This window comes from Oreochromis aureus, linkage group 20, assembly GCF_013358895.1.
Source record: "Oreochromis aureus strain Israel breed Guangdong linkage group 20, ZZ_aureus, whole genome shotgun sequence".
In the NCBI taxonomy this organism is placed as follows: Eukaryota; Metazoa; Chordata; class Actinopteri; order Cichliformes; family Cichlidae; genus Oreochromis; species Oreochromis aureus.
Window position 1 is genome coordinate 13,069,661 of NC_052961.1, and position 25,232 is coordinate 13,094,892.

The following is a 25,232-nucleotide window of genomic DNA, read 5'->3' on the forward strand; positions in this document are numbered from 1 at the left end:
GAGCACATGGGATAATCTCACATCTAAAATTAGAATCAGCCGAATGACTTCTGGCCAAAATCTTAAACGACAAACATTCAGAGTGGGGTCTCTCTTTGTGGGTGTGGCTTGAGTGATATATTGCTTTAGATTAAGGGAGTGTCTTTTGGGTAAGACAGGATCCACCCCACATCAGGACTATTGCTTGAACTTGATAAGAAACATGGTTAAAGCTTTTATTGTAGATTACAGCTGATAAACTACAGTATTTACAGACTCAACCTTTTTCAGAGATTTGACACTTTATTAAGCCGCATCTCTACAGTGAGCAATCTTTTCTTTAAGAACTGCTGCACACACAACATACTAAATCCTGCTGCTGGGAGTGATAAAAGGAAATCCCCAGATTTAACATTTAATCTAAATAAATCCATCCATCCTCTAGAGTTGTCCTAGCTGTCATGGAGTGAGAGGTGGGGTACACCATGGAGCTATGTTAGCTTACTGTTTATAGATGGACAATTATGTATGGATATTTTCTTAAGAATGTCAAGTCATTGTCTTCAAAAAAGGACATTGATATGTCATTGATATGTCTCTTTGAGAATATGATGCAAAATGTCCCTTTTTTTTCTTTTGCAATGGCAAAGATTGCCACCAAAAATTCCTTGATCCTGGATTTACCTCCAGATCAACTTCAAGTCAAGACCCACCTCTTGTAAAATGTAATTCTCTTACTGTAATTCTTACATTGCTTTTTAAAAAGGTTATTTTCAGAGCAAACATACCTCCTTGACCACCTTAGTAGCATTAATCATTACCAATGCAGCAAAGCATACAAGTCAAAGTTTAGTGAAGTAAAAGTCAGAAATTCCTGTTTACTTTCTCGACGGAAGTCACATTACATTCATTTTATTCCATATTTTCTGCTCTGTGTGCCACAGTTTGAGAAGCACTGGTCTTTTGGATTATTAAACAAAACACATCAGTGCTGTGCAGTAAATATAAAGTAAATGCTTAGTTTAACACTGAGAACAAAAGGAGAAAAAGGCAGGCTTTCTTGAGGCCAAATGTAGCTAAACAAGTGAGACATAATGTGGATCTACTGGCTGTGATTGGCTGGCCAAGGGTGATTATTTTTCATTGTAAGAAAGGTAATTAACATATTTTGTAAAATCTATTGCCTTCATGCCTTCAGCAGGTTTCCAGTTCACCAGTGTAAAGCAGCTCAGTGACATAATGAAATGTCAATTTTCCATGCTGCTGCTGGTGTATGTACTGTCCAGAAGTACTCAGATTTGACCTGCTTAAGAAAAAGATAGCACATCTCATTTAGAAATATTCATTTTATTTTTGCATATTTGTTTAAGATGTGATGTATGGCTTGTTTTAAGACTACTAAGACGATGCCGCGGCACCAGGAAACTGCAGTATCACGACTAAAGAATCTCTCTGATTTCTGCATTCGAGGAAAAAACAAAAACAAAGAAACAACTCTGATCAGTACAAGAGGCTAGAAAAGAAGCTCAGACCTGACACCAGCATATACTGCATTATACCGTATGTCTCTCACTCACTGACACTCACAGAGACCAAACATGGACATACACACACTTTTGGACATCCACATCCAAATACATTTACCTGATCTGTATTGACACCTAAGTAACTGAATAAAGACCGACTCCGAAGATGCTCTTGCTGCAAAAGTTGAGAAAGCCTACAAAGCAGCTACAGGAACTTCATGTGATGGCTAATATGCTTGAAGTGTTAAGAAAGTCGATCTCAGAGTGACAATCTAGCAGTAGCATTACACAAAAATATTACACCAGTGTTGTCTACCTTATTAATGTTCCACCTCTGTCATTAATATTGCATATTCTGTGGTAATTACTATGTAACAAATTGCCAGCAGTGGAGAAAAGGAAGAAAAGGGAGTACAATAAACATTTTGTTTGTTTCACATGTGAGACTAATAAAAATGACAAAATGAACTAAGTACAGAGACAGATCTCTAAGGCCATAGACAGAAAGTTAACCTTGAAGAGGAGGTAATTGGAGCTGTGTTTCTGAAGGAGGAACTGACTCCCAGCTTGGCTAGAGCCCAGCATTCAGCTCAGTACCTTTGGAGAAACTGCAACCACAGCATCATGTCAAACATATTTCCTCGTTGTCTTTACCCCGAAGTCAGACTGCCTCCAAACTCAGCGTCAAGAGAAACATCCAGAAAATTACCAGTCGTCTAATTCCAGTCTCTGAGTGCTGCCACTGATGAAAAACATTCAGAGTGTATGCTGATGACAATAGTAATAGAACGTTTTCTTTAACTATTACAACAACAACAATAATAAAAAAAAACAGGAACTAGAGTGCTCTTGAGAAGCCCTTTTGATTATATCACACTCTCTTCCACTTCTAGTCTCATCCTGATGATGTCACAGGTCAACAGTCACGCTGTTTCGAATCATCAGGTCAGCAGCTGCAGCCATGCTCAGAGCCGCTCACTGCATGCGGTCCGGCTGGTGCAGAGGGTAGTGGAGGAAGGCCTGCGGTGCAGCAGACATGGCAGTGAGTGTAGCTAGAGGAGGATGGATGGCAGCCGGAGGGGTTGGTGATGCCGTGATAGTGGGCGCTGGGGTACTGGGGGAGAAGGTGTAGCTGAGGTAGCCAGCAGAGGGCGACGGCGATGGGGTGTAGGGGTACTGCTCCAGTCCTGTGGAGGCATAGGGTGTGTAGGTGGGGCTGTAGTCTAGGTAAGGGGAGGTGAGCGCCGTTGCTGTCGGGCTGAGGTGAGAATGGAGCAGCAGGCTGGGCTGGAGGAACGTCTGGGGGTAGACGTACTGCTGAGTGAGCCTGAGGGACACAGAAACACTTTGGTTAGCAAATATTATGTAATTCATTATCTGGTTTTTACAAAACTGTAATTAAATGACTAATTATTGCAACTCTATTACCATTTCAATTATTTATCATATAAATATTAATTGTTTAGTCAAGAAATCATTTACCATATTTTTCTATAGTAAAAACAGAAATATACACTTAATATACCTAACACTAAAGCACACATAATAAAACAAATGTGGGACTTCTCATTTTTAATGTGTTTATATATAAACATATAATATGTTACACACATTTTCTCATGATCTTTCAGTAAATTCTTTAAACTCAATCACTGAAATCATAACTGTTACACGGATAGGTCTGTAGGACTTTGTTGAAAATTGTCATATCATTTGTAAATGTAACTGATGAGTCTTTATTTATTGTTTCATTATCGTTTATTGTTTAGATCAATCATACCTGTTAACAGCATTTTTTGGGGTTTAAGAGTTTTGGGGAACTCTTTGGGAGTCATGTGAAAAAGCAAGTTTACACGGGCATATGGAATTTTGCAGCCTTACTGCTTTCATAGTAGATAAGAGGGAAAGTATGTGCCAGATGCTTGTAATTAAGTGCATTTGATCAATAAATCAATCATCAATAAATGTGAGAAACTCTTAAAAAGCAGAATTTTGGGTAGTTTGCTAGTCTGCAGCATTCAGCTGTATGTCAACCAAATGCCACAATCTTCCCAGGAGTGGATGTCCCATCAAATTCACTCCAAAGTCTGACGATATAGTGCAGTCAGTCAGGCTCTACAGGCATCAGTTAGCATGTTAAATGTTAAAGTTAATGATATTCAGTCTTTATCTGATTGTACTAAGTATTATTTGTTTGACTGACTCTGCCAAGAGCCTCTTCTCCCCATAAAGTACACTGCAGCAAAGTTGCTTCTGAACAAAGCACAAGAGTTTTGGAAAGACAAGATCAAAGTGAAGATGTTTGGCCATAATGCACACCACCATATTTGAATCAAACCAAACACAGCATATCAGCACCGCACTGTGTTCATATCAACACCTCATATCAACTGTCAAGCACAGCACGGTGGTGGTGGGGGTGATGGTTTGGGTTGTTTGCACCCACAGCACCTGTACACCTTGTAGTCATTGAGTCAAACATGATCTCTTCTGTATACTGAAGTATTCTAGACTCAAATGTAGGATCATCCGCCAGAAAGCTAAAGCTTGGTCCAAATTGGGTCATAAAACAGGACAATGATCCCAAATCTACAACAGCATGGCTGAAAAGGAAAAGAATCAATGGCCCAGTGAAAGCTCATATCTCAGGGCATTAAGCAAGCTGTGCATACAAAAAAATACCCATGAAAATCTAAGAACTGAACCAATGATGTAAAGAAAATTGGGCCAAAATTCCTTGACTGAGACTGATAGTCATACCAAAAATGAAAATTCACGTTATTTCTGCTAAATGTGCATGCAAGCTATTGAATCGTGGGTTGTATTTAGTTTTTCACAGAACTTGTCTTGTAATAACGTTCTTTTTCTTTGAGGACTTTTCCTCTGCTTGCATTCACAATGCTAATGGTAGAAACTCAGGGTTTCCTCTGTAGGCCACAGTAGGTGCTAGAAAAGAAACTTAAATGACATTTTAAGAACTATTGTCCTCAGTTTCTGCGTTGGAAATTATAATTATTTCGGCCTCTACTGTATTTTAAATTTAGTGTAAATCAGTTGATATTAGCATGTTAGCATGCTAAAATGCTAAACCTTGCTAATGCTAAAAATTAAATAATCCAGCATGTTTTTCATTGCTACTGTGAACACATTAGCATCACGTACTGCAAACACATGCTAACTTATGTTATTTTTTATGCAAGTCAGTGTGTGGTCTGACATGTACAGTGGGGCAAAAAAGTATTTAGTCAGCCACCGATTGTGCAAGTTCCCCCACTTAAATGATGACAGAGGTCAGTAATTTGCACCAGAGGTACACGTCAACTGTGAGAGACAGAATGTGAAAAAAAAAATCCATGAATTCACATGGTAGGATTTGTAAAGAATTTATCCAGTAAATCAGGGTGGCAAATAAGTATTTGGTCACCTCAAACATGGAAAATCTCTGGCTCTCACAGACCTGTAACGTCTTCTGTAAGACGCTTTTCTGTCCCCCACTGTTACCTGTATGAATGGCACCTGTTTGAACTCATCATCTGTATAAAAGACACCTGTCCACAGCCTCAAACAGTCAGACTCCAAACTCCGCCATGGCCAAGACCAAAGAGCTCTCAAGGACACCAGGAAAAGTATTGTAGACCTGCACCAGGCTGGGAAGAGTGAATCTACAATAGGCAAGCAGCTTGGTGTGAAAAAAAATCAACTGTGGGAGCAATCATCAGAAAATGGAAGACATACAAGACCACTGATAATCTCCCACGATCTGGGGCTCCACGCAAGATCTCATCCCGTGGGGTCAAAATGATCATGAGAACGGTGAGCAAAGATCCCAGAACCACACGGGGAACTGGTGAATGACCTGCAGAGAGCTGGGACCAAAGTAACAAAGGTCACCATCAGTAACACACTAAAACGGCAGGGAATCAAATCCCGCAGTGCCAGACGTGTTCCGCTGCTGAAGCGAGTGCATGTCCAGGCCCGTCTGAAGTTTGCCAGAGAGCACATGGATGATACAGCAGAGGATTGGGAGAATGTCATATGGTCAGATGAAACCAAAGTAGAACTTTTGGTATAAACTCAACTCGTCGTGTTTGGAGGACGAAGAATACTGAGTTGCATCCCAAGAACACCATACCTACCTACTGTGAAGCATGGGGTGGAAACATCATGCTATGGGGCTGTTTTTCTGCCAAGGGGACAGGACGACTGATCCGTGTTAAGGACAGAATGAATGGGGCCATGTATTGTGAGATTTTGAGCCAAAACCTCCTTCCATCAGTGAGAACTTTGAAGATGAAACGCGGCTGGGTCTTCCAACATGACAATGATCCAAAACACACCGCCGGGCAACAAAGGAGTGGCTCCGTAAGAAGCATTTGAAAGTCCTGGAGTGGCCTAGCCAGTCTCCAGACCTCAACCCCATAGAAAATCTGTGGCGGAGTTGAAAGTCCGTGTTGCTCGGGCGACAGCCCCAAAACATCACTGCTCGAGAAGATCTGCATGGAGGAATGGGCCAAAATACCAGCTACTGTGTGTGCAAACCTGGTAAAGACCTATAGTAAACGTTTGACCTCTGTTATTGCCAACAAAGGTTATGTTACAAAGTATTGAGTTGTATTTTTGTTATTGACCAAATACTTATTTGCCACCCTGATTTCTGAATAAATTCTTTACAAATACTACCATGTGTATTCATGGATTTTTTTTTTTTCACATTCTGTCTCTCACAGTTGACGGTACCTCTGGTGCAAATTACTGACCTCTGTCATCATTTTAGGTGGGGCACTTGCACAATCAGTGGCTGACTAAATACTTTTTTGCCCCACTGTAGCTTTGCTTGAAGTTAAGTCTTATTTAATATATCTTTTTAAATGTATATCCTATAAGTTGCACTTGATGTTAGTGGAGATGTCTCAAACTAGCCTATAACGTTATAGTTTCTGGGCCTTTTCTGCCAATTTTAAAACCTTTTTTCATGCAACAAACAAACAAACATACAAATAGCCAAAAAAACATTAAGACATGGAGAAAAACAATAAAAAGAATGTAGGTCAGTACATGTTTTGTATGGGCCGAGTGGTTAGCAAAGACAAAAGATGAAGCTGAAATTCCTCGAGTCTTAAAAAATTGTCGTAAAAATCACACACACAGGCCTGACAACATCCATTTCTGTCTGAATATCCAATGGCAACATCAGAAAAATGTGTGTGCAGAGCTGCCACTCTGTATATCACTGAGAGGTCTGATTTTTAAAGCGATGGTAATACGAGATGCTCTACGTTCACAATTTCTTTAGCGAATGCTCCTTTTCTCTATACCCCAAATACTGAGTCCTACAAAAGGTTCTCCTCCTCCTTAAAGAGCAATTATCAGTTCTGCTCCCTTAAAATAGATTGCCTCCCTTGTGTTTAAGTTTAATTAGCACACTGCCTGAAAAAGGTTTTAAAAAAAAAAGACACTTTGATCCTAATGAAACATTTAGGTAAGAAACACTAAATTGCAATAAACTATTCTTATTGTGATTGTTTCTAAAAATCTGTTTTGCTTCCAAAATATGATTTCTGGATTTGACACCTGTGCACTCATACACACACACACTACACACACAAGCTGCCACAACAGATGCATTGTATGAGATTGTCTGCACTTGGAGCCACAACAATAATGAGAGAAAAAAGCGCTCCACTGTCCTCTTGTATTCAATCATGTCCTTGCCTGAGGCTGCCCACTTAACCTGAACATCCTCAGTTACATCTGGCAAAAGCAACAGCGATCATATCAAAGGAACTAGGTTATGCTACGCTGCTTAAGTAAAAACAACAGAACATGACAGTGTTTAACACTACAGCCTGCAGTCAGAGTCATTAACCTGACAGTAACCTTGTCACTGCGTCTGAGCAGGTGATCGGAGCAGTGAGAGGCGGCCTGCCGCTGCTCCTGCTTACTCCTAAACAGAAAGAGCGAGCAGGGATCAGGTGTGATTACACAACAAACACTGAGCCTGCACACAGCCACTGTGCTGTATACACAACACACAGACACGCGCCAGTATGTGCAGGATAGCTGCCAGTATAAATACAGCATCCATATATTCATTTTAAGCGTCAATCAAATTGAACTCTTCTTTTGAACTTATTTTAACTTATCGTGCCCTCTGATTGGTCACTCTAAACAAAATCCACAAACCTGTTTCCCCCTCATCACCAGAGCTCTAATGCTAGATAGCTGCAGGCTTAGTCTGACTGGCAGGTGTAGGCAATAGAAAGAACATTTGATTTTCTTTTCAACTACTGATGATTCATGATTTCTGAAAGTTGTTTTTTATTTAACCAGTTGTGCGGCTGAACTGGGCAAAAGGACCAAAAGAACAACGATGGGTAAATAAAATACCACTAAAATACCACTAAAGGCAGTATAAGTGAAACTGACTTTGAGGTCTCTTTAAATGTAATTCAGTTGCTTCTTATTGTTTCCTTTGTATTTTTCATTTGTGGGATGAGACTACGAGACTGTCCATGACCATTTTCATGGTTTTGGATTTGTTCGTTTTCCATCCTTCCCTCCCTTATTATTAGTCTCACCTGCGCTGTCTTTCACGGGTATTTCAAATTAACCAGCCACCCTCTTCAGTCTATATCCTTCCTGTCTTCCACCTGTGGCTTTTCAGATTTCCTGTGGGGTTTTGGGTTGTTTTTACTTTTCTTGTGTTCATTGGTACTTTCCCACATATGACCTTTCGCCAGGTTTTGGACCTTGCCTTCACTGTTTGTCCTCACTGGCAGCCTTTAAGTTTAAGGCCACTGCCTGTTTTTGAAGTTGGTCTTTTGGCTTTTATTCCTGCTTCCTGGTATCATGCATACACAGGCACTGTTAAAACATTAACCACAAAAATGTGGGATATTTTCTTATCAGGTGTATTTATAAATTGCAAATGTGGGACTCATCTACTCTGTTGCTTCTTTAAAACCCTTGAAAACCATTTCTTTTCTTCTATAATATTAAATGCTCATTACCAAATTAAAAAGAAAAAAAATGAGTTTATAATTTATTAAATATCATTAAAGTTTGATTTGAGTCTTACAAAATTCTGATTTGGTAACTTTTTACAAACTTTACTCAGTTAAAAAAAAAAAAAGGAGGAAGGAAGGGCCCAAAAAATCGCTGAGGTTTTGGCTGGCACGACGAAGATTATCATCTGCACGGTTTCAACAACATATAAAGTCAAAACAAAGCTGAAGCTAGCAACATCCCGCCTCCTCGACCCCTCTCTATCCCATCTTGTGTCCCCCCGGAGCAGAAGTGCAGTGTCATTCCCACGGCTGTGTGCCGCTGCCTGCCTGCACCGGCCTGACTGATCCAATGTGACAGTGGCATCGTACGAGTGGGAGCTGTGCCTCGCCTCTCTTCTCCCCGTGCTCGGCATCATCGCATCACTGTCAAACACACATTTATACTCGCACACAAACACGCACACACTCAAAGGGGATGTGGACAGGCACGCAAACTCTAAATTACAGCGCACACATTGAATCACACAGTCGAATTCACCACATCCCGAAGAAGTGAACACGCAGGAAACAAACGTAATACATGCACACACTTAACAGGTTGTGTGTAGTTAGTTAAGCAGCTTAGAAGAGTGTGTGTGTGTGTGTGTGTCGTGGGGGGGTTCAAGCATGGCAGGACTAATTGGCGCAGCTGCATGGGTGTGCACTCACTAACAGACCCATGAGAGCAGAATAACCTCCACCGACTCCGCTCTCCCTCCCCTCTCCGGGTTCGCTCACAGCCATCTTCCTCGTCTGCACTCCCCCTTGCTGTCCTTTCTCAAAACCAGGCAGCGCCATGAAAGAGAGAGGATGCACTGACCAAAGAGAATAAAAACCAAAACATCCATAAAGGTTTGGGGTTTTATTTTTGTTGTTGCTGAGGTTCAAGGTCGGGACTCCTTAGACGAGGAACGAGCGATGCTGAGAGGTGAAGGATCAGCCATCATATCCCTCATGCCTTAGGACAGCCTCGCTTATAATAGTACAGATGAGAGATGTGAGGAGAGTGAGTCAGTCAAAGACACAAACACACACTCATGGAGAGGCACACGCATGACCCTCCGTCCTCTGTCGATAAACACACACGCGGCTCGAGGGGGGGTGAGTGATAGAAAGGCTAACATCAGCGCCGGACACTCAGCTCACATGTCAGCAAGCAAGAAAGACATTTAAATCTGATTCATTCAAATAAGGCTGACACGGAGAAGAAAATGTCAAAAAACGGATACGTCTCCTGACTTCAACCCATCTCATGCCTGAGTTTTAACTCAGCACATGTCAGTCTAATGAACGCCGTCTCATTTCCATCTGACGTTCACTTGTTGCACGAATAAAAAAACATTCAAAATATCCTGTTCTGGACCTGGATTTATCGACTTTAACCGCTTTAACTTTTTTCAGGTATAAAGCTTTCATTTGAAGTTATTTGTCAGATTCCTAATGACATAAAATATAATCATCAAGTAAATAAGGAGCTTTCAGGTCACCGTTTGCTTTTGATTTCAAGATTTCAAAGGATGTTACATCAGTCTTTTTTTTGCCTTCAAGCCACGGCTTCTTTCAAAGTAAGCCCAAATTCATCCATAAAGAAAAGAAAATGTTCAGAACTGTCAAAATGACGTACAAATTTTACTTCAAACACACATCCAATAAATTCTTCAGATTTTTAATGCGACTAAGTACCCATTTGTAAGGGTTATTAAGCAAATATCGAAGATATTTCACTCAAAATACACAGTTTTTATCTTTTACTTTATAGATTACTCTGTGTTGATACATGTAGCTGGTTCTCAGTGTAATACTGAGAAAACCTGTTATGTATGAAACTGCTCGCTGTTAAGTTATGTGTAGTCCCTATTCTTGCTTCCTCAGGCAAGTGTCTGCAGATGTTTGCACATAAAGTGATTGACAGGCATCATGTTGATAAATGAGAGAGTACAGACCATTTGTGGTTGCTCTCTAATGTTGACACAGAGCTAAAATGAACTGTGGAGACACACTTAAGCAACTGTTGGCAATCATATTCAGGTAGGCCGTGGAAGTAAAGCTTTTAACCTTTATTGAAGAGGCCAAAGTGTGCCGAGAAAAAATCCCCAGCAGCAGCAGCAGCAGCAGCAGCCTGAACCGTTGATACAAGGCAGGATGGATCCCTGACTCTACCTTCTGAATGTGACAGCAGAAACTGAGATTCATCAGACCAGGAAGCATTTTTTCCATTCTAGCTGACAGGAGCGGCACATGGTATGGTCTTCTGCAGCTTCATGTGCAGTTCACTCAAGAGATGGTCTTCTGCAGACTTTGGTTACAATGCTTGTTTATTTGAGTTACTGTTCAGAGATGTGGCCATTTTCCTCTGACATCTAGCATCAGCAAGGGATTTTTTTAGCTGGAGAACTGCCGCTCACTGGATATTTTCTCTATTTCAGAAAAACCTAAAGATGGTTGTGTAGGAAAATCCCCGCAGATCCACAGTTTGTGAAATACTCAGACCATCCTGTCTGTCGCCAACAACCTTCACCATTCTGATGCTGAGATTGAACTTGAGCATGTCGTCTCTTCATACCCGCACGGCTAAATGCACTGAGCACATGATTGTCTGATTAGATATTTGCGTTAATGAGCAGTTAAATGGGTATACCTAATGAAGTGAGTGTATTTTGAATATTTTAAATAGTTGTTTATAGCAGCTGGAGCTTCACAAGCATAATTGGGAACTTCACTGAGAACAGCGTTTGCTATTTTCCTGCTTTTTCTGCTCTGATTAATACTTAAGCCAATAGTTATTTTCCTCAATTTCCTAGAATAACCTTCTGGGTGAGTACAACCCCCATTAAAGTCTTCACAGTGGTTTGTTTTAAATTGTTTGCATGTTCAGTTTACCCCTATGCAAACCACAGAGAAGCAGCAAATCCTCACAACTAAGTGGAAGTAATTTACGATTAATCAATATCAGTGGATGGCTAATCAGTTAATTGTCTGACGGTGGCAGCTGCAGCTCTGAGCAGTCATAGGATTACTTTACATGATGCAAACACGAGACATGCCTTTCTCTTGTCACATTTCTGGCAGGTTGGCAGGTCTTTGCTGTGAGGCGCCTGCAGGAACACAGAAGTGTTGATTTAGCCTGAAATGCGAAGTCACTGCTCATTAAAAACTGGCCTCGATCTATATTTTATGCACTTTATTTGTCAGCATCACGGCATCAGTGGGAGACAGAGGATGGGAAGATGACTTTAGTGCTTAAATGCACATCAGAAGAAAAAGAAACATAACCCGATGCAGAAGAAGTGGAAAAAGATGCAATCAGAGATCAAAATGTGTCATCTTTTAACAGACGACTGTGCTCTGTGTGCTCTGAAAAGCTTGCGACACCATCTATTTACATTTTTTGTTAAATGAGGCTTTTCATCCAACAGAGGTGTCGCTCCTAATTGGGTCCCTGGGTAAGAAAAATATCCACCTGAGGGTTCGCCGTCTACCTAAACCCCCCGTCAGAGAAAGAGTGATGACTGCAGACTGAGAGGAAAGAGAAAGAAGGATTATTTAAAGGGGGAGGAAGACAAGAGGAAGAATGGGAAAAGAAAATCAGACAGAGAGAGAAGAGTTACGGATGTGAACATATTAAACAAGTCGACACGTTGGCGCCCGCTGAGGCCATTCACTGATTTCCTGATGTTTCGTTGAGGAGCGTTTTATAATAAACGCACATCACACGACCCTGAAGCTTCACTGAACCCAGCCACAACTTCACCCACCCACAGGTGTGCTTTAAGTCTATCACCCCCTCCTCCCATCCTCTACTGCTCTGTTCCACTGCTTCAACAGGAAGTCCCCCCTCCCTTCCCCCACGCCTCCACCTTAAATAGACTCACCGCACATCCATCTCCCTCACCCTCCTTTATTTTCACTTAAAAGAAATTAAAGAGCAGAAAAAAAAAGAATCTCACTTCTGCCAAGCAACCGCATCGACGTTGCTGCAGCTTCTGGGTGCTGAAGGCAGACAGCAGGCGGCCATGGGCGACAGACGCCTCCTCTCCTCCCTCATATGAGAACATGCCTCCCCCCACAGCCCTCCACCCTAACTCAGCTGTACCTCAAAGCCACATTTGGCATCAGCCTGTCCTCTGTCCTCTAAAAACTTAAAGCAAATATGCCAAAGCAGCAGACAGAGAACTGCGCTTTGTTTGAGTTTATCTTTGATATCTGCTGTTTACTGTGTGAGTTTGTGTGAGCAGACAAAGGAAGAAAGCCCACTGGGAGCCCCACAGTGATGATGGTGAAGTGGGAACAGGGGGCAGCAAGAGGCATGAGGATATATTTAGACGGATCTTATGTCTAGTAGTTTGACGTTTGGGAAAAACATGTTTGTTTGCTTTTCTCGCACTGAGTTAGATGATAAGAATTTCATATCTGTCCCTTAAATATGAAATGACGGACAGCAGCTGGTTAACTTTAAAGAGGCATCTACAACCTTAACAAAATTCACCCACTAGCTCTTCTAAAGCTCATAACTAGCATGCTAGAACCTGTTTAAGTTACTGCTCTGAGCCAAGAAATAGTCTGATTTGAAACCAACCTGGTAGGTTTTTATCACTGGAAGGGAGATGTCATTCTGGCACATTGATCCTTGTTCTTGCTTTTACAAAATTTTAAATTTTATGTGTTAATTAGTGACATTTAATAGTGCTTATAGGTGGACTTTGTTGACAAACCCCCAATTGAGATAACCTATTTTGTTTTAGCTACATATTTACCACTTAAAATGATAACAATAACTTTCTTCTAAAGGAATATGCATAATTTCTTATCACGGAAGCCTCCTTGACTCACTGGTTATTTGTTTTAATAACTAGATCATAATAATTCAAAAAAAAATTAATTAAAATTCTAATGAAAGTGCTGTCAAAAATAAATTATAAACTACATTTTATCACAATTACAATCAAAATTGGCAATCAACTAAATCAACAATCAAGCATGAGCGCAAAACATTTTAAAATCTTCTATTGTCCAATTTCAGTGAATTGTGGTCTCAGTTTCCTGGTCTTAGCTGATGAGAGTGGCACCTGGTGATATGCATTTAAAGATTCTCTCCTGCGTTTAATGAGGGATTATTTTAAGTTCCCGTTGCCTTCCCACCAGCTTGAAGCTGTCTGGCCATTCTCCTCTGACCTCTTTCATCAACAAGACATTTTCACCCAGAGAACTGGTGCTCACTGGATATTTTCTCTCTTTTTTGGACCATTCTCTGTAAACCCTAGAGATGTTTGTGTGCTAAAATCCCAGCAGATCAGCAGTTTCTGAAATACTCAGACCAGCCTGTCACCAACAAATATGCCACGTTCAAAGTCACTTAAATCACCTTTATTTTTTCTCATTTTGATTTGATGTTTGAACTTCAGCAGCTGGTCTTGTCCATGTCTACATGCCTAAATGCACCAATTTGCTGCCATATGATTGGCTGATTAACAACTGGCTGAATGGGTGGAAACAAACAAAGTGTATATTTGCATACACAAATGCAAAAATGTAGAATAAAAAAGAAACTGTGACAACTGCAACATCTTACACACAAAAAAAGATCCCAATCAGTTCAATAAAGTTTAATATGAAGATCATTAGTTAAGAAAACAAGTCCTAGATTTATAATCAGAGAGAAAAGACACCCTGAGTTAAAGTGAAAAATGGTGAATGCCCAACTATCTTGTGATTAAAGACTGGAAAAGCTACTGTTCTTTCTCAACAGCATGACCCTGTTTAAACCTTGGACTATTTCTTTTAGTTGAGCCTAAAATAAAAGTCCTTCATGCAGCCAAGAAATGTTTGAAACTGACTGCAGTCATACTGATCATGTCACAGACACATCGAGCCTCGGAGCAGAGAGATCTGAGCTGGGACAGATGTGCCCTTTGCACGTAAGAAACTGAAAAATCTAGACATTACTCAGGCTGTAAGGTTTATTTATCCCCAGTTTAAACATGTAATTTCTGTCAAATCTGCACTCCAGATTAAACAACTTCTCTCACATTTGTTTAAAGAGTCAATATTAGCTCAAGTCTCCTTCTGTCAGCTTGTTTCACTGTGGTGGATACAGAACAGTAGCAGTGGTATCCTACATTCATCAGAACGCCCTCCTCAAACAGCAGATTTGATTTCTTATCTGCACCAAAGAGATAAAAATCAACGTTAGCGGTAATAGCAGTAATTCAAAATAGACAGTTTCCTGTTGAGAAAAAGGCAGTAACCTGCAGCTGTGGTGCACTGAGACCTCCTGAGGTTAACGCTATGGCAGACACTGATATTGCTTCTTCTTTTGCAACAGATTTTTCCCTAAATACACCCTCGACCAATGAAACTCAACTTTATTTACAAGACACATCATGAACTGATGGTAAGATGGCTTCGAAGTAGGCAGTGTTGGAGAGGAAAAAAACAGAGGGGAATGCTCAAAATGAATGTATTTGTTTCACTTTTTTCAGCACTGACATACACACAGTTGCTGCACACATGAGATTTAAAACAAAACTGCGTGGTAGAAATCAAAGCAGAACAGGCTGAGATATCTTAAACCAAACCAACAATATTACTCAGAAATTAGTCATCTTTGTCAGCTATGACACAAAAACAGCCCAGCATTTGCTAGTTTCAGTTCTCAATTGTGACAATTTGCTTTTTTTTTTTTTTAAAATAGCAACTCTTCAAAATAAAAGCCCACTCAGTAGTTTTCATTGATCTGAGGTTTGAGAAGCTGGAGTATCATCCGGTTGTCGGTTTGAGTACACCCTCATTGAAATCCAATGCTTTAAATAGAAAAAAATATAAAATATAATGTGGCTCATAGCAGGTCTTAAAATGAGTAAATACAATCTCAGATCAACTGTAAAATATTAAATATTAAACTGCTATTATATGACATAATGTGAAAAACTAAGTACACCCTTACTGGTTTCATAGCAATTACGAGATGTACGTAAGAGCGGCTTAACAATTTGACAGTTTGGAGTATTCAGATGTGTGTTAACACAACGCCAAGGAGTAAAGGCATCATCAGTGATCTTAAAGAAGCAGTTGTTGCTGCCCTCCAAAAGTCCATCATTCTACAGCAGAAAAGATTATTCACAAGTGGCAAACATTCAAGACTGCTGCCAGTTTTCCAGGGACTGGACATTCCAGCAAATTCACCACCTCTATTAAAGGTTTAGGCAATTTGCTGGTCTGGAGCATTCAGATGTGCGTTAACATAATGTGCCAATAATCTTCCCAGGAGTGAACGTAACAGCAAATCAGACTGTGAAATGCTCAGAGAAACTGCAAAAAACCTAAGAGTTATATCTCAGACTTTACATGCCTCAGTTATCATGTTAAGACTGAATAAATGTGGCTTGTTTGGAAGGGTTGCCTTGCGAAAGTCTATTTTCTCTATATAGAGTATGGCAACACAGCTTAGGTTTTCAAAGTTGAATCTGAAAACAACACAAGAGGAACAATGTCCTTTGAACAGACGAGACCAAAGATGCCATGATGCACGCCGCCACATTTGGAGACGGGGGGGGGTGGGGTGATCTGGGCTTTGTTATGCAGCCACAGGACCACCTTTCGGTTGACCATGAACTCTTGTATGGTATTCTAGAGTCAACTGTGAGGGCATCTGTTCAACACCTAAACATTGGTCTGCTGCATGTGTGATGGCGACAGGAAAATGATCCCAAACACACCAAAAACTCTAGAACAGCCCAGTCAAAGTCTGCAAACCTCAATAAAGTGAAGCAACAGACAGTTATTGCTGATAAAGGTGGCTCTATCTATTTAATCATGGAGTGCAGTTTGTTTTTCACACACTGCTTCTGCATTTTTGGTTTAGTTTGTGTTGAATAAATAATGACACAATCTAGTATGACATGTTGTTGTTCTTCACAGGCTGGACTTACCTAATTTTAAGAGATGCTAAGGGCCAGATGATGTTTTATGTCCTGATATGTAAGATGACTTTACCTTGACTGTGTTTTAGTATTTTAACCACAGTGTAAAATAAAAAGTATAATTCGATAACTAGGTTTAAAATTACCTGTAGGTGGATTTTGTTAACAGACCAACCAAATGTGTTTTTCTTAATCCAATGTTTCAGTTCATACTGACAGAAAACAGAAAGTGCTCTTGCTTCACCTCATATGTCTCATTTATTTTCTTCACAGATGTCCCAATAGTTTCTCAGCAATTTAAACTGCTACCTGCAAAACACACACGCATTACACACTGCCTGAATTTGGAGGTGTTTCAACCCTAACAAAAAAAGTGCCACCTCTGGTTTGTGTTTGCCTTTGGGGTGTGCCAGGTGATGTTTTCTGCTGTTTTTCTTCAGTCTGAGGTGTCAAACTGTGACTCTTCCTGCAAGCAGAGATTAACAAAAGACTCCCTCTGCATCAAATCTCCTCTCGCACTCTGGGAGACTTTCTATCAACCCCTCATCACTCATTCATAGACTCATCTGGGTCAGCCTCAATTCCCTCATCACTCATTCAGAAATTGAGGACTGCAATATTAATAGCACTCAGAACAGTTGAGGTTTTTAATGGACTTTTCTGTAGCCGCAGGATCGGAACTTGTCAGCCTTCAGAAAATCAGAGTGAAGAGATCATTTCCAAAACGCTACATCCTGTAAATTCCTTAAAATACCTCTAAAATATAGAAGATCCCATCACTAAAACTTCAGATTTTTGACAGCCAAAGACCGAAATAGCAGCTATTTGATTTTGAAATGAAGCTCAAAAAGTCAATAGCAGAACCAGACACACAAAACAAAATCAACAGCTGTGACAGTTGGTAACATCCTCTTCTAAGATCACCTCCTCACCGGCAATACACCAAACATCTGACTCAAGACTAAGTAGGTGTTGTCAGAAGAAGAAGAAGAGTCATCCATCCAGTCATCAACAACAACGCATCAGCTGGGTTCAACCTGCACCGTCTCTCTCTACTGTCTGCAGCAGTCTATGATATGAGTCATCCCCCTTGTTTTACTCAGGAACTGAGTCATTAAGATTTCCTTTCTTGTTCACACTGAAACTCTGGGACACTGAATGAGAACGTCTGTCACCCGTGAATTACACTTTCCCAGAAAGGTTTGATTCTTCCCAAGAAACCAGCACCAGCTCACCAGCACGATACATCTGTTGCCATTAAGCTCTTCAGTAATTTGGCATTAAATCCTTTGTACTCTGATACATGAGATATTGACATACACCGTGATGTCGGAAACTAGTTGCAAAACAGGCCTTTTTCCTGACTTAGTGAAAGTGTACAATATTTCAAAAGAAACAACACCTCTGATCAGGTGCAGGGCTGAAGCATCAGTGTGCAAACATCCACACAGAGCACTATTATAAACTACTTAAAGGGAAATTAAAGTGAAACCGAGTGTTAAAAATACTTAAAAGTGTTTAGTGCAGCTGCTGGCTGTACTTATCATATTGTATTTTTCCAATCTTTTCAATGCTTCTCTTATTCCTGTCCTGGGGTAGCATGTTTGTGTTGGTTAAAAACTCTTTCTGTAGGCAAATACCTAAACGGACACAATTGTAGTGGCATCATTTAATCATTACTTGCAAGATGTGTGAATTTTGAGAGAGTAATCTTGTCAAACATGGAAAGTTCTCTAATGATGTTTGCAGCGTTTGATTATGATAGTTGTGCTAACTATTGCATGTTATCTAGGGTTGTGCCACAGCGTACCATCCACGATAATTCCAGCACAATTTTTCAGCATAAAAAGTGTCATCTCATGATACCAATGGTATAGCAATGCCATGGATTAAACATCTCTAACACGCACAAAAGAGAAGCCCAGACATGTCTGAGAGGGAGAGCAGCAGTGCTTAAAAAGGGAGCTACCTAAATTTTTTACCGTTAAAGGTGGAAGTGGAAACAGCAAACTTGTTTCAACATTTGAGGCAAACATAAACCATTAAATAAAACCGGGTTATGAAGGGCTAGGGTTATGAGGACATGTTAGCGGTTTGTGATGTGCAACCCAAAAGTAAACAACTCAACCGAGCATCGCTAGAGCAGTTGCTAGCTTCACTCCATATGACAGGAAGACCAAATAGTGTTGAGCAGTTGTGTTACACTTGAAACTTCAGTGAAAACACTGCCTAGGCTACATTTGTGCTTACATTTGACTCACGCTGTGTCACTGGATATTTTATTGTGTCACTACTATTGCACTATAATGCTGCTGTCTTATCACCTTGTGGCAATAAATTCACACTTCAAATAAAGGCAGTCTGTCATCAGCGTCAGAATCACAGTGGAAAAAAAGGATGTAAAATGCCCTTCATGTTGTTTGCACTAATAAATGCTGCTGCCTACAAGCTTGCTCTATTAAATAGACACCAAACAACATAACAACACATATAAAATATCTCTGCATCCATTAACTAGAAGGCACCGGTGTTGCTATATGTAGTGATGACATACACTTGCCTTTCTCCTACATCGAGGGTCTGCATAACAACCAAGATGAAACTTTTTGATTGTTATGGGTATCCATATACACAGCTAACAGCAGTGAGCACAGTAAACATGTTAGCACCTGCATGTTTGTAGACTCTTGTTTTTCTGGTTTCCTGCCACAGTCTCTATCTTGCAGCCAGTTGGGATGATTTTCAGGGTTTTAAAAGGGTGTTGAAAACACCACTTTCTATTACACAACTACACAGTGACTCATGAGTGGCACTACGGTGATGCAACGAGACCTCTGTGTGCACAAATGTGAGGAAGCGTGTGTGTGTGTGTGGAAGTGGGAGAAAAAGAAGGGATGGAGGGGAGTTTGACTAAAAAGCCTGTTGCCTCAGTGAAGCCCAACTCATGCATGACTGAAATTCAGAATTGAGCTTCTCATGGGTTTAATGGACCAGAAAGAGAGAGAGAGAGACAACAGAAGACATCAAAAGCCAGTGCACCGATATAGAAATGGGCACAGGGTCGAATACATTCTTGAGGCGCTGCAGAGTGCCAGCGACTACCGAGACCCAAGTGCAGAAAAGGAGCGAGTGCTCACAAATGTCAAGGGCGGAGGAGTGAAATGTATTGTGTTGAGGAGGAGGAGGCAGGTAAGAGAGAGTGAGAGAGAGAGTGTTGGAAACAGTGGTATTGATTCTTCGCCGTCTTACCCATACTGCCTCTGAGCCCACGTAGGATGGACTTGCTGAACTCCAACAGAAAGACCTGCAGACAGAGACAAAGACAAAGAGAGAGGCAGCAGTAAGGCGGGATATTTTAGCTACTGGCTATACAGACAACAGAAGAGACGGGCAGACAAGGACAGAGCCGCTCTCTCCCTCTCTGTCTGTTTTTGTCTCTCTCGGAGGTTAGCATGTAAACGGGAGTATCACAGGCCGACTGTTATTCCCCCAGCATACACACTCACACAAATAATGATGCACTCTATTGCTCACAAACATCTGTGACCTCCCTGCCTCCAGACTTCATCAGGAATCAGCTGAGACTGAGCAAGAAAGGAGAAACTTATCCTCCTCCTCCTCTCTGCGCCTCCTCTGACTTCATCTTTACATTCCTGCAGCTATTTATTCCTTCCCATTCCTCGTTTTTACTGTACGGGCATGACTTCATCACCCCTCCTCCTTTTGTTCGAACTTATATCTAAATGCACGTTTTCCCTTTCTTCACCAGGACAAAGAGGAGACAGGCACGCTGTTATTTGTTGCTCTTAACAGTCCCGTCCCCTTCTTGCTCTTCGTGGCCTTCTCCCCGCTCTCCTATTCTCTCGCTACTCTCGCACACAATAACAAAATACCAAGCGCTGCCATCTCCCATCAGCCGCATGCTTGGAGAGTTGCGTCGCAGCCCTCGCCCAGAAATAAGGACACACAGTCAGTTGTTGTTGGCACCACTGTTTGTCAATCACACCTACACTCCATGGCATTTCAGCCAGCACGCTTTAAACGGAGTAGCGAGGGAGAGCTGCTGTCAAGGTCTGGTGTGCACCCAGATGTCGAAGGGGAAGCACAAAACATGTGCGGTGGTGGTTATCTCTGAAAAAGCCCGGCGGCGGAAAAGCTTGTGCGTAAACTCAAGCACACAAGGAGCGAATGTATGGTGGGAATAAGCAGCTGGCTGGGGTGACGAGCATGCCAGTGGTCGTCCGTGATTTATCCAACTAATCTCACATTTAAGCATATATTTATATTTTTTGTGATTTTTCTTGTCCTCCACAAAGCCCTGGGTCAACGTCCCTTTCAGTAAAATGTAAATATGTAGAGACTTGAAGCCTGCTTGAGAGCATTTGCTGCCTTTGTTCTTTCAGCAGCATAGAAGGCCTTTAGCTGGTTAGAAGTACACTTACTGTAAATGAGTCTGATCCTATTCAGAATGTGCTGTTTACATGGGACACAAGAAGACTTCATATTTCAACAGTATCCAGATTTTTGATTGTCTACCTGCAGCTTTTTTACATTTCACACATCAAACAGTGTGCTGGATTCAGTTTCCCAGTAAAGGAAACATGGCAATACACTTTAATGCTTACAATATTCTGCTTCCTTTATATTTCCCTATTATGTTTTTAATTTAATGTAGTTGCTAACTACAAGCTGTGACAGAATGAGGTAAAACCTGATTAACATGTTTATAACATGCAGTTTCCCGATCTGCCAACACGTACCCTGGGCATGTGATCATAACCAGGGTCTTCATGCAAATCAGTATTATTCCAAGCACTCCGTGCAAACTATCACAGGCTGTGATATTCACCTTCATGATGTATCATATTCACATTATTCTTCTAGTAACGTCCATGTTCGTCAGTATCCACAGAACGGTGGCTTGTGAATGAATTTATTCAGCTGGCACCTGGCACCCAAGCTTTGAGTGCCAGCTGCTTGTCTTCAGCTGGCACTCAAGGCTTCGACTGATGAACAGTGTCTGCTCTTGAAGTGATGCCCAATTTATGCTTCGGCGGGAAATCTAAGTCGTAACCTACGACGTAACCACAAACCCCTCTGAGCCCCACGCTGTAACCTCCGACGTAGCCTGACGCGCACCTCCCGAGTCAGCCCGCAGCTACTGTGATTGGCCTGTTCAGCATTGTAGACGCCTCCTGTAGATTTCTGGATACCTTTTTTCTCCAATTTTTGAATTTTTTTATTCACTGAGAGAATAACGATCATCATCTCAGTATGAGAATTAATAACCACGGCGTCAGTATAAGGACTTACAAATGCTGGCAAATTCCTGGAGAAAGATTCCTGAAACTAACAGAATGGATATGGGGGAACGTTTGTCTCTGGGAAAAAAACAAAAAAGAGCAGGGGCTGCATATGAAAAACCGTCAGCCACTTACATGAGCTTCAGAAAGGTTCCCCTGTGCTACTGTCACTGACTAATTCTGCCCCCACCCCCATATAATCTAGAAAACTAAGTATTTGTTGTGGCTTACTATACTGTAAATCTCAAACATGTTATCTCTTTCACGTTGAAGTCTTTAGAAGCCACCGGCTGAGTCAATTTGCTACATTATATCCCTTTTTTCCACTTATCCAATTCAAGGTCACAGGCTGTAGGGCAGGGTACATCCGAGACGGGTCGCCAGTCTGTCACAGAGCCACCACAGGGTGACAGACAACCATTCACGCCTACGGTGAATCACCAATTAACCTAACATGCATATCTTTGTACTGTGGGAGGATGCTGGAGAACAGAGAGATCATGCAGGCCTCAGCAGGCTGGTTGCTATGAGGTGATGGTGCTCACCTACACACCACCATGCTGTCCTCAAATTACTAAATTATATTTTTTTAATAAGCCTACTGATAGTGCACTGTGGAAACCTCATATACCTTATTTGGTGCCATAAATCGTCATAAAATTCAAGACGTTTTTAAGCCAGATGTGCAAATACAAGTGATCCAAACTGGACTTCCACAGAGCAATATTTTCTACTTTTTTAAGCAGCAGCACTCAAGGTCATCCAGAGGTGCACGATAAGATAAGAGCCAAATTTAAATCAACCAAGATTTTTGTTTCTCATGGTTGCAGGACTCCTACTCTAAATAAGCGTTTTATAAAACTTTTTGTGCCATTCCCAACTTGAAATGTCAAAAAAGTCACGTCTAACCTCCACAATTTTTATCAATCTTTACCAATAAAAAAGGATTTAATTTGAATTTCACACTGGCATCAGCAAATTTGTTTTTTGTTTTTTAAAAAGTGTTAAAAAAAAAAAACACACTTATTCAAATGACTTTCACTTCACATTTTTTATTGGTTGTCCTTCCCCCGCCGGTGGTTCCATGCACCAGTTGTGGGAACCACTGCTCTAAATACTCACCAAACCACCAAAACCACTCACTGAAAGCTCACCTTTTCAAACCTTCAAATAGCATTTGATTAAAAAGAAGCTCGGTGCTACCTCCTGTTTGATGAGTTTTTGAAGAAAGAAAATAGACGCAGATTAACGATCGAACATGCTTACTTGACTGTGAGCTGCGAGGTTTCGCCCCCAGGTACGCCAGGTTCACATTGGCCTTCCTGCCGTCGATGATGGGGTTTGCGTCTTTGCACGCTCGCTCTGCCGCCCCCCTGTCCACCATGGTCACCTGTAGACAGCGTCACAGCATTGCACATTAATACCACTCATGTAATCTCTTAAACCGACAAAACTGCAACGCATGAAAGCTTCTCTACAGTCTGGATGCCAGCATGAGCGCTCGGATGAAGCAACACAGAGGGGTGACCCTGAGGATGCTTCTGTCCTCGTCTCCTTAATCTTTTTTTTCCTTTTTTTTGCAGGACAGGACGCTGACTCCACTACATGAAAGGAGAAATGAGAGTGTTTTAAAGCTGCCAGTGGAGCTTCAGCTGTGTTGGTGTGGGCTGAAGTGTAGGAGGCGGACTTTTTTTCTTCACCCTGGCCTGCCAAGGATGAAATACTAGAATCTACCTTGAGGGACTGAGTTGAGGAGTGGGCAGAAAGAAACTGGGAAGGGGTGATACAGGTTAACACACACACAGAGTGCAGCTACACCACAATGCAGGACCACAGCTGCAGGCTCCACTGCCAGTAAGTGGGACAGTGAAAGTAAAACAGCTACGCTTCCTTTCATTTTACAGCATCAGACTCTGGACTTTTATGCAAACATAAAGCAGTGGATGGTTTGAGATCGCTGTGGTTCATGAATTAAGAGACGTCAGGGATGAAATGAGCACGCTGCTACCCAACTCTCAAAAAAAGGGAGGGGGGGGGAGCTCAACACATGGCTGCTTCAGCTGATCAGCTCATTGGCTACGCAGAAGGCAGAGATAATCTGAAGTTCAATACACATTAACTCACAGTCACTCAGACAAACAACCAAAACCCATCCTGGCAGAGGGGGGAAGGGCTGTGAGGGAGGAAGTCAACATGAAACTGCTGCAGCCTTATCTTGCAGAGCCAACTGACATGTCACACCTCAGAGTCCAGGGACCCCCATCTCCCCACCCTACACACACATACACACTCTCACACACAAACACACAGACGACACAGACATCTGCCCACAGCTGCAGGAGCTTATTACCAACTCAAGTGTATCTGTGTGGGTGTGTGTGTCCTTGTTTTGTGTCTGTTCGAGCTTCCATTTGTACTTGGGGAGAGTGGAGATAATTGATGACACACTTATAAGAAATAACCTGCTTCTCATGCTTCTGGCATGTGACTGTCACCACCAGACACACTGCACATGGCTGCTGCTTGAACAAAGTGGCAGTGTGTGCAGCGTGCAAGCCCGAGACACACACATTAAAAAAAGGTTCCGATGAAAAACATAACAATAATGTAATTAACTATTAAGATAAAGTCACTTTAAACTGATTAGCAGCTACAACAGACGTGGGCTACTGTGCTTTAAGCGCTCTTCGTTTAATTAGACTGGAAGTTGCTGATAAAACCTTAATTAAACGCTCTTTTTTGTTTTTTCACTCTACATGCGTTGAGTTGCTCTCTGACTCTAGCAGAGAAAAAGCAGATGAACTTAGATTGACTCACAAAGCCGTATCCTCTGGATTTTCCCGTCTGTTTGTCCGTGATCACCACAGCCTCGTCGATGTCCCCGAAAGTCTCGAAATATTTCCGAAGTGAAGCGTCGTTGGTGTGATAAGGAAGCCCGCCGACGAAAATCTTGGTGTAAGTTGTGTCTTTTTCCATGGTGGGGTGCATTATCTCTAACGGAACCCCGACCAGCTGACCTAAAAACAGCGGTGAACTCATGCGGCTTGAAGATAAAGAAAAAAAAACGCAACACAAAGGACAACAAAAAACAAAAAACACAACAAGACAGTAGCGGAAACTTTACGCCCTGTGGTCACCGACAGCCTATAATAACGCCAACAGCGCGTCCATGGCTTGACTCGCAGCCCCCGGTTGCCTCACATATACCGCTTTCAGATGTGTACTTGTCTTGGACCCTCTTGTCTCCCGTCCCTGGAAAAAAACAAAGGCAAAGTCTCCAGGCTTGGACAGACGCTTACATGCGCCCACTCTGCTTCTGGTCCAATAGACGAGCGGTGCGTCTTTTCCTATCCGCGCATCCCTCCTCCTGCTCCACCCTACCCCCTGTCGCCGCACACACACACACACACACACACACACACACACACACACACACACACACACACACACACAGGAAAC

At 41.7% G+C, this 25,232-nt stretch overlaps 1 protein-coding gene across 1 annotated transcript; it reads right to left on the minus strand.

The window, feature by feature from the left end:
* Window positions 1-837: 837 nt before the first annotated feature.
* On the minus strand, window positions 838-25,129 carry rbm38 (RNA binding motif protein 38). Its single transcript, XM_031727841.2, has 4 exons — window positions 24,591-25,129; window positions 23,040-23,163; window positions 19,720-19,774; window positions 838-2,832 (listed from the first exon to the last, which is right to left on the minus strand). Exons 1-4 carry the CDS (start codon window positions 24,810-24,812, stop codon window positions 2,481-2,483), a joined length of 753 nt encoding a protein of 250 aa, XP_031583701.1. The 5' UTR covers window positions 24,813-25,129; the 3' UTR covers window positions 838-2,480.
* Window positions 25,130-25,232: the final 103 nt, after the last annotated feature.

Bases quoted from the DNA above. Each gene is read 5' to 3' on its own strand.
- rbm38 (XM_031727841.2), bottom strand. From the start codon at position 24,812: ATGAGTTCACCGCTGTTTTTAGGTCAGCTGGTCGGGGTTCCGTTAGAG. The intron at 19,775-23,039 runs GTAAGCATGTTC...CTCTGTCTGCAG, and splicing joins ACCTCGCAGCTCACAGTCAA to GTCTTTCTGTTGGAGTTCAG. The intron at 2,833-19,719 runs GTAAGACGGCGA...TGTGTCCCTCAG, and splicing joins TGGGCTCAGAGGCAGTATGG to GCTCACTCAGCAGTACGTCT.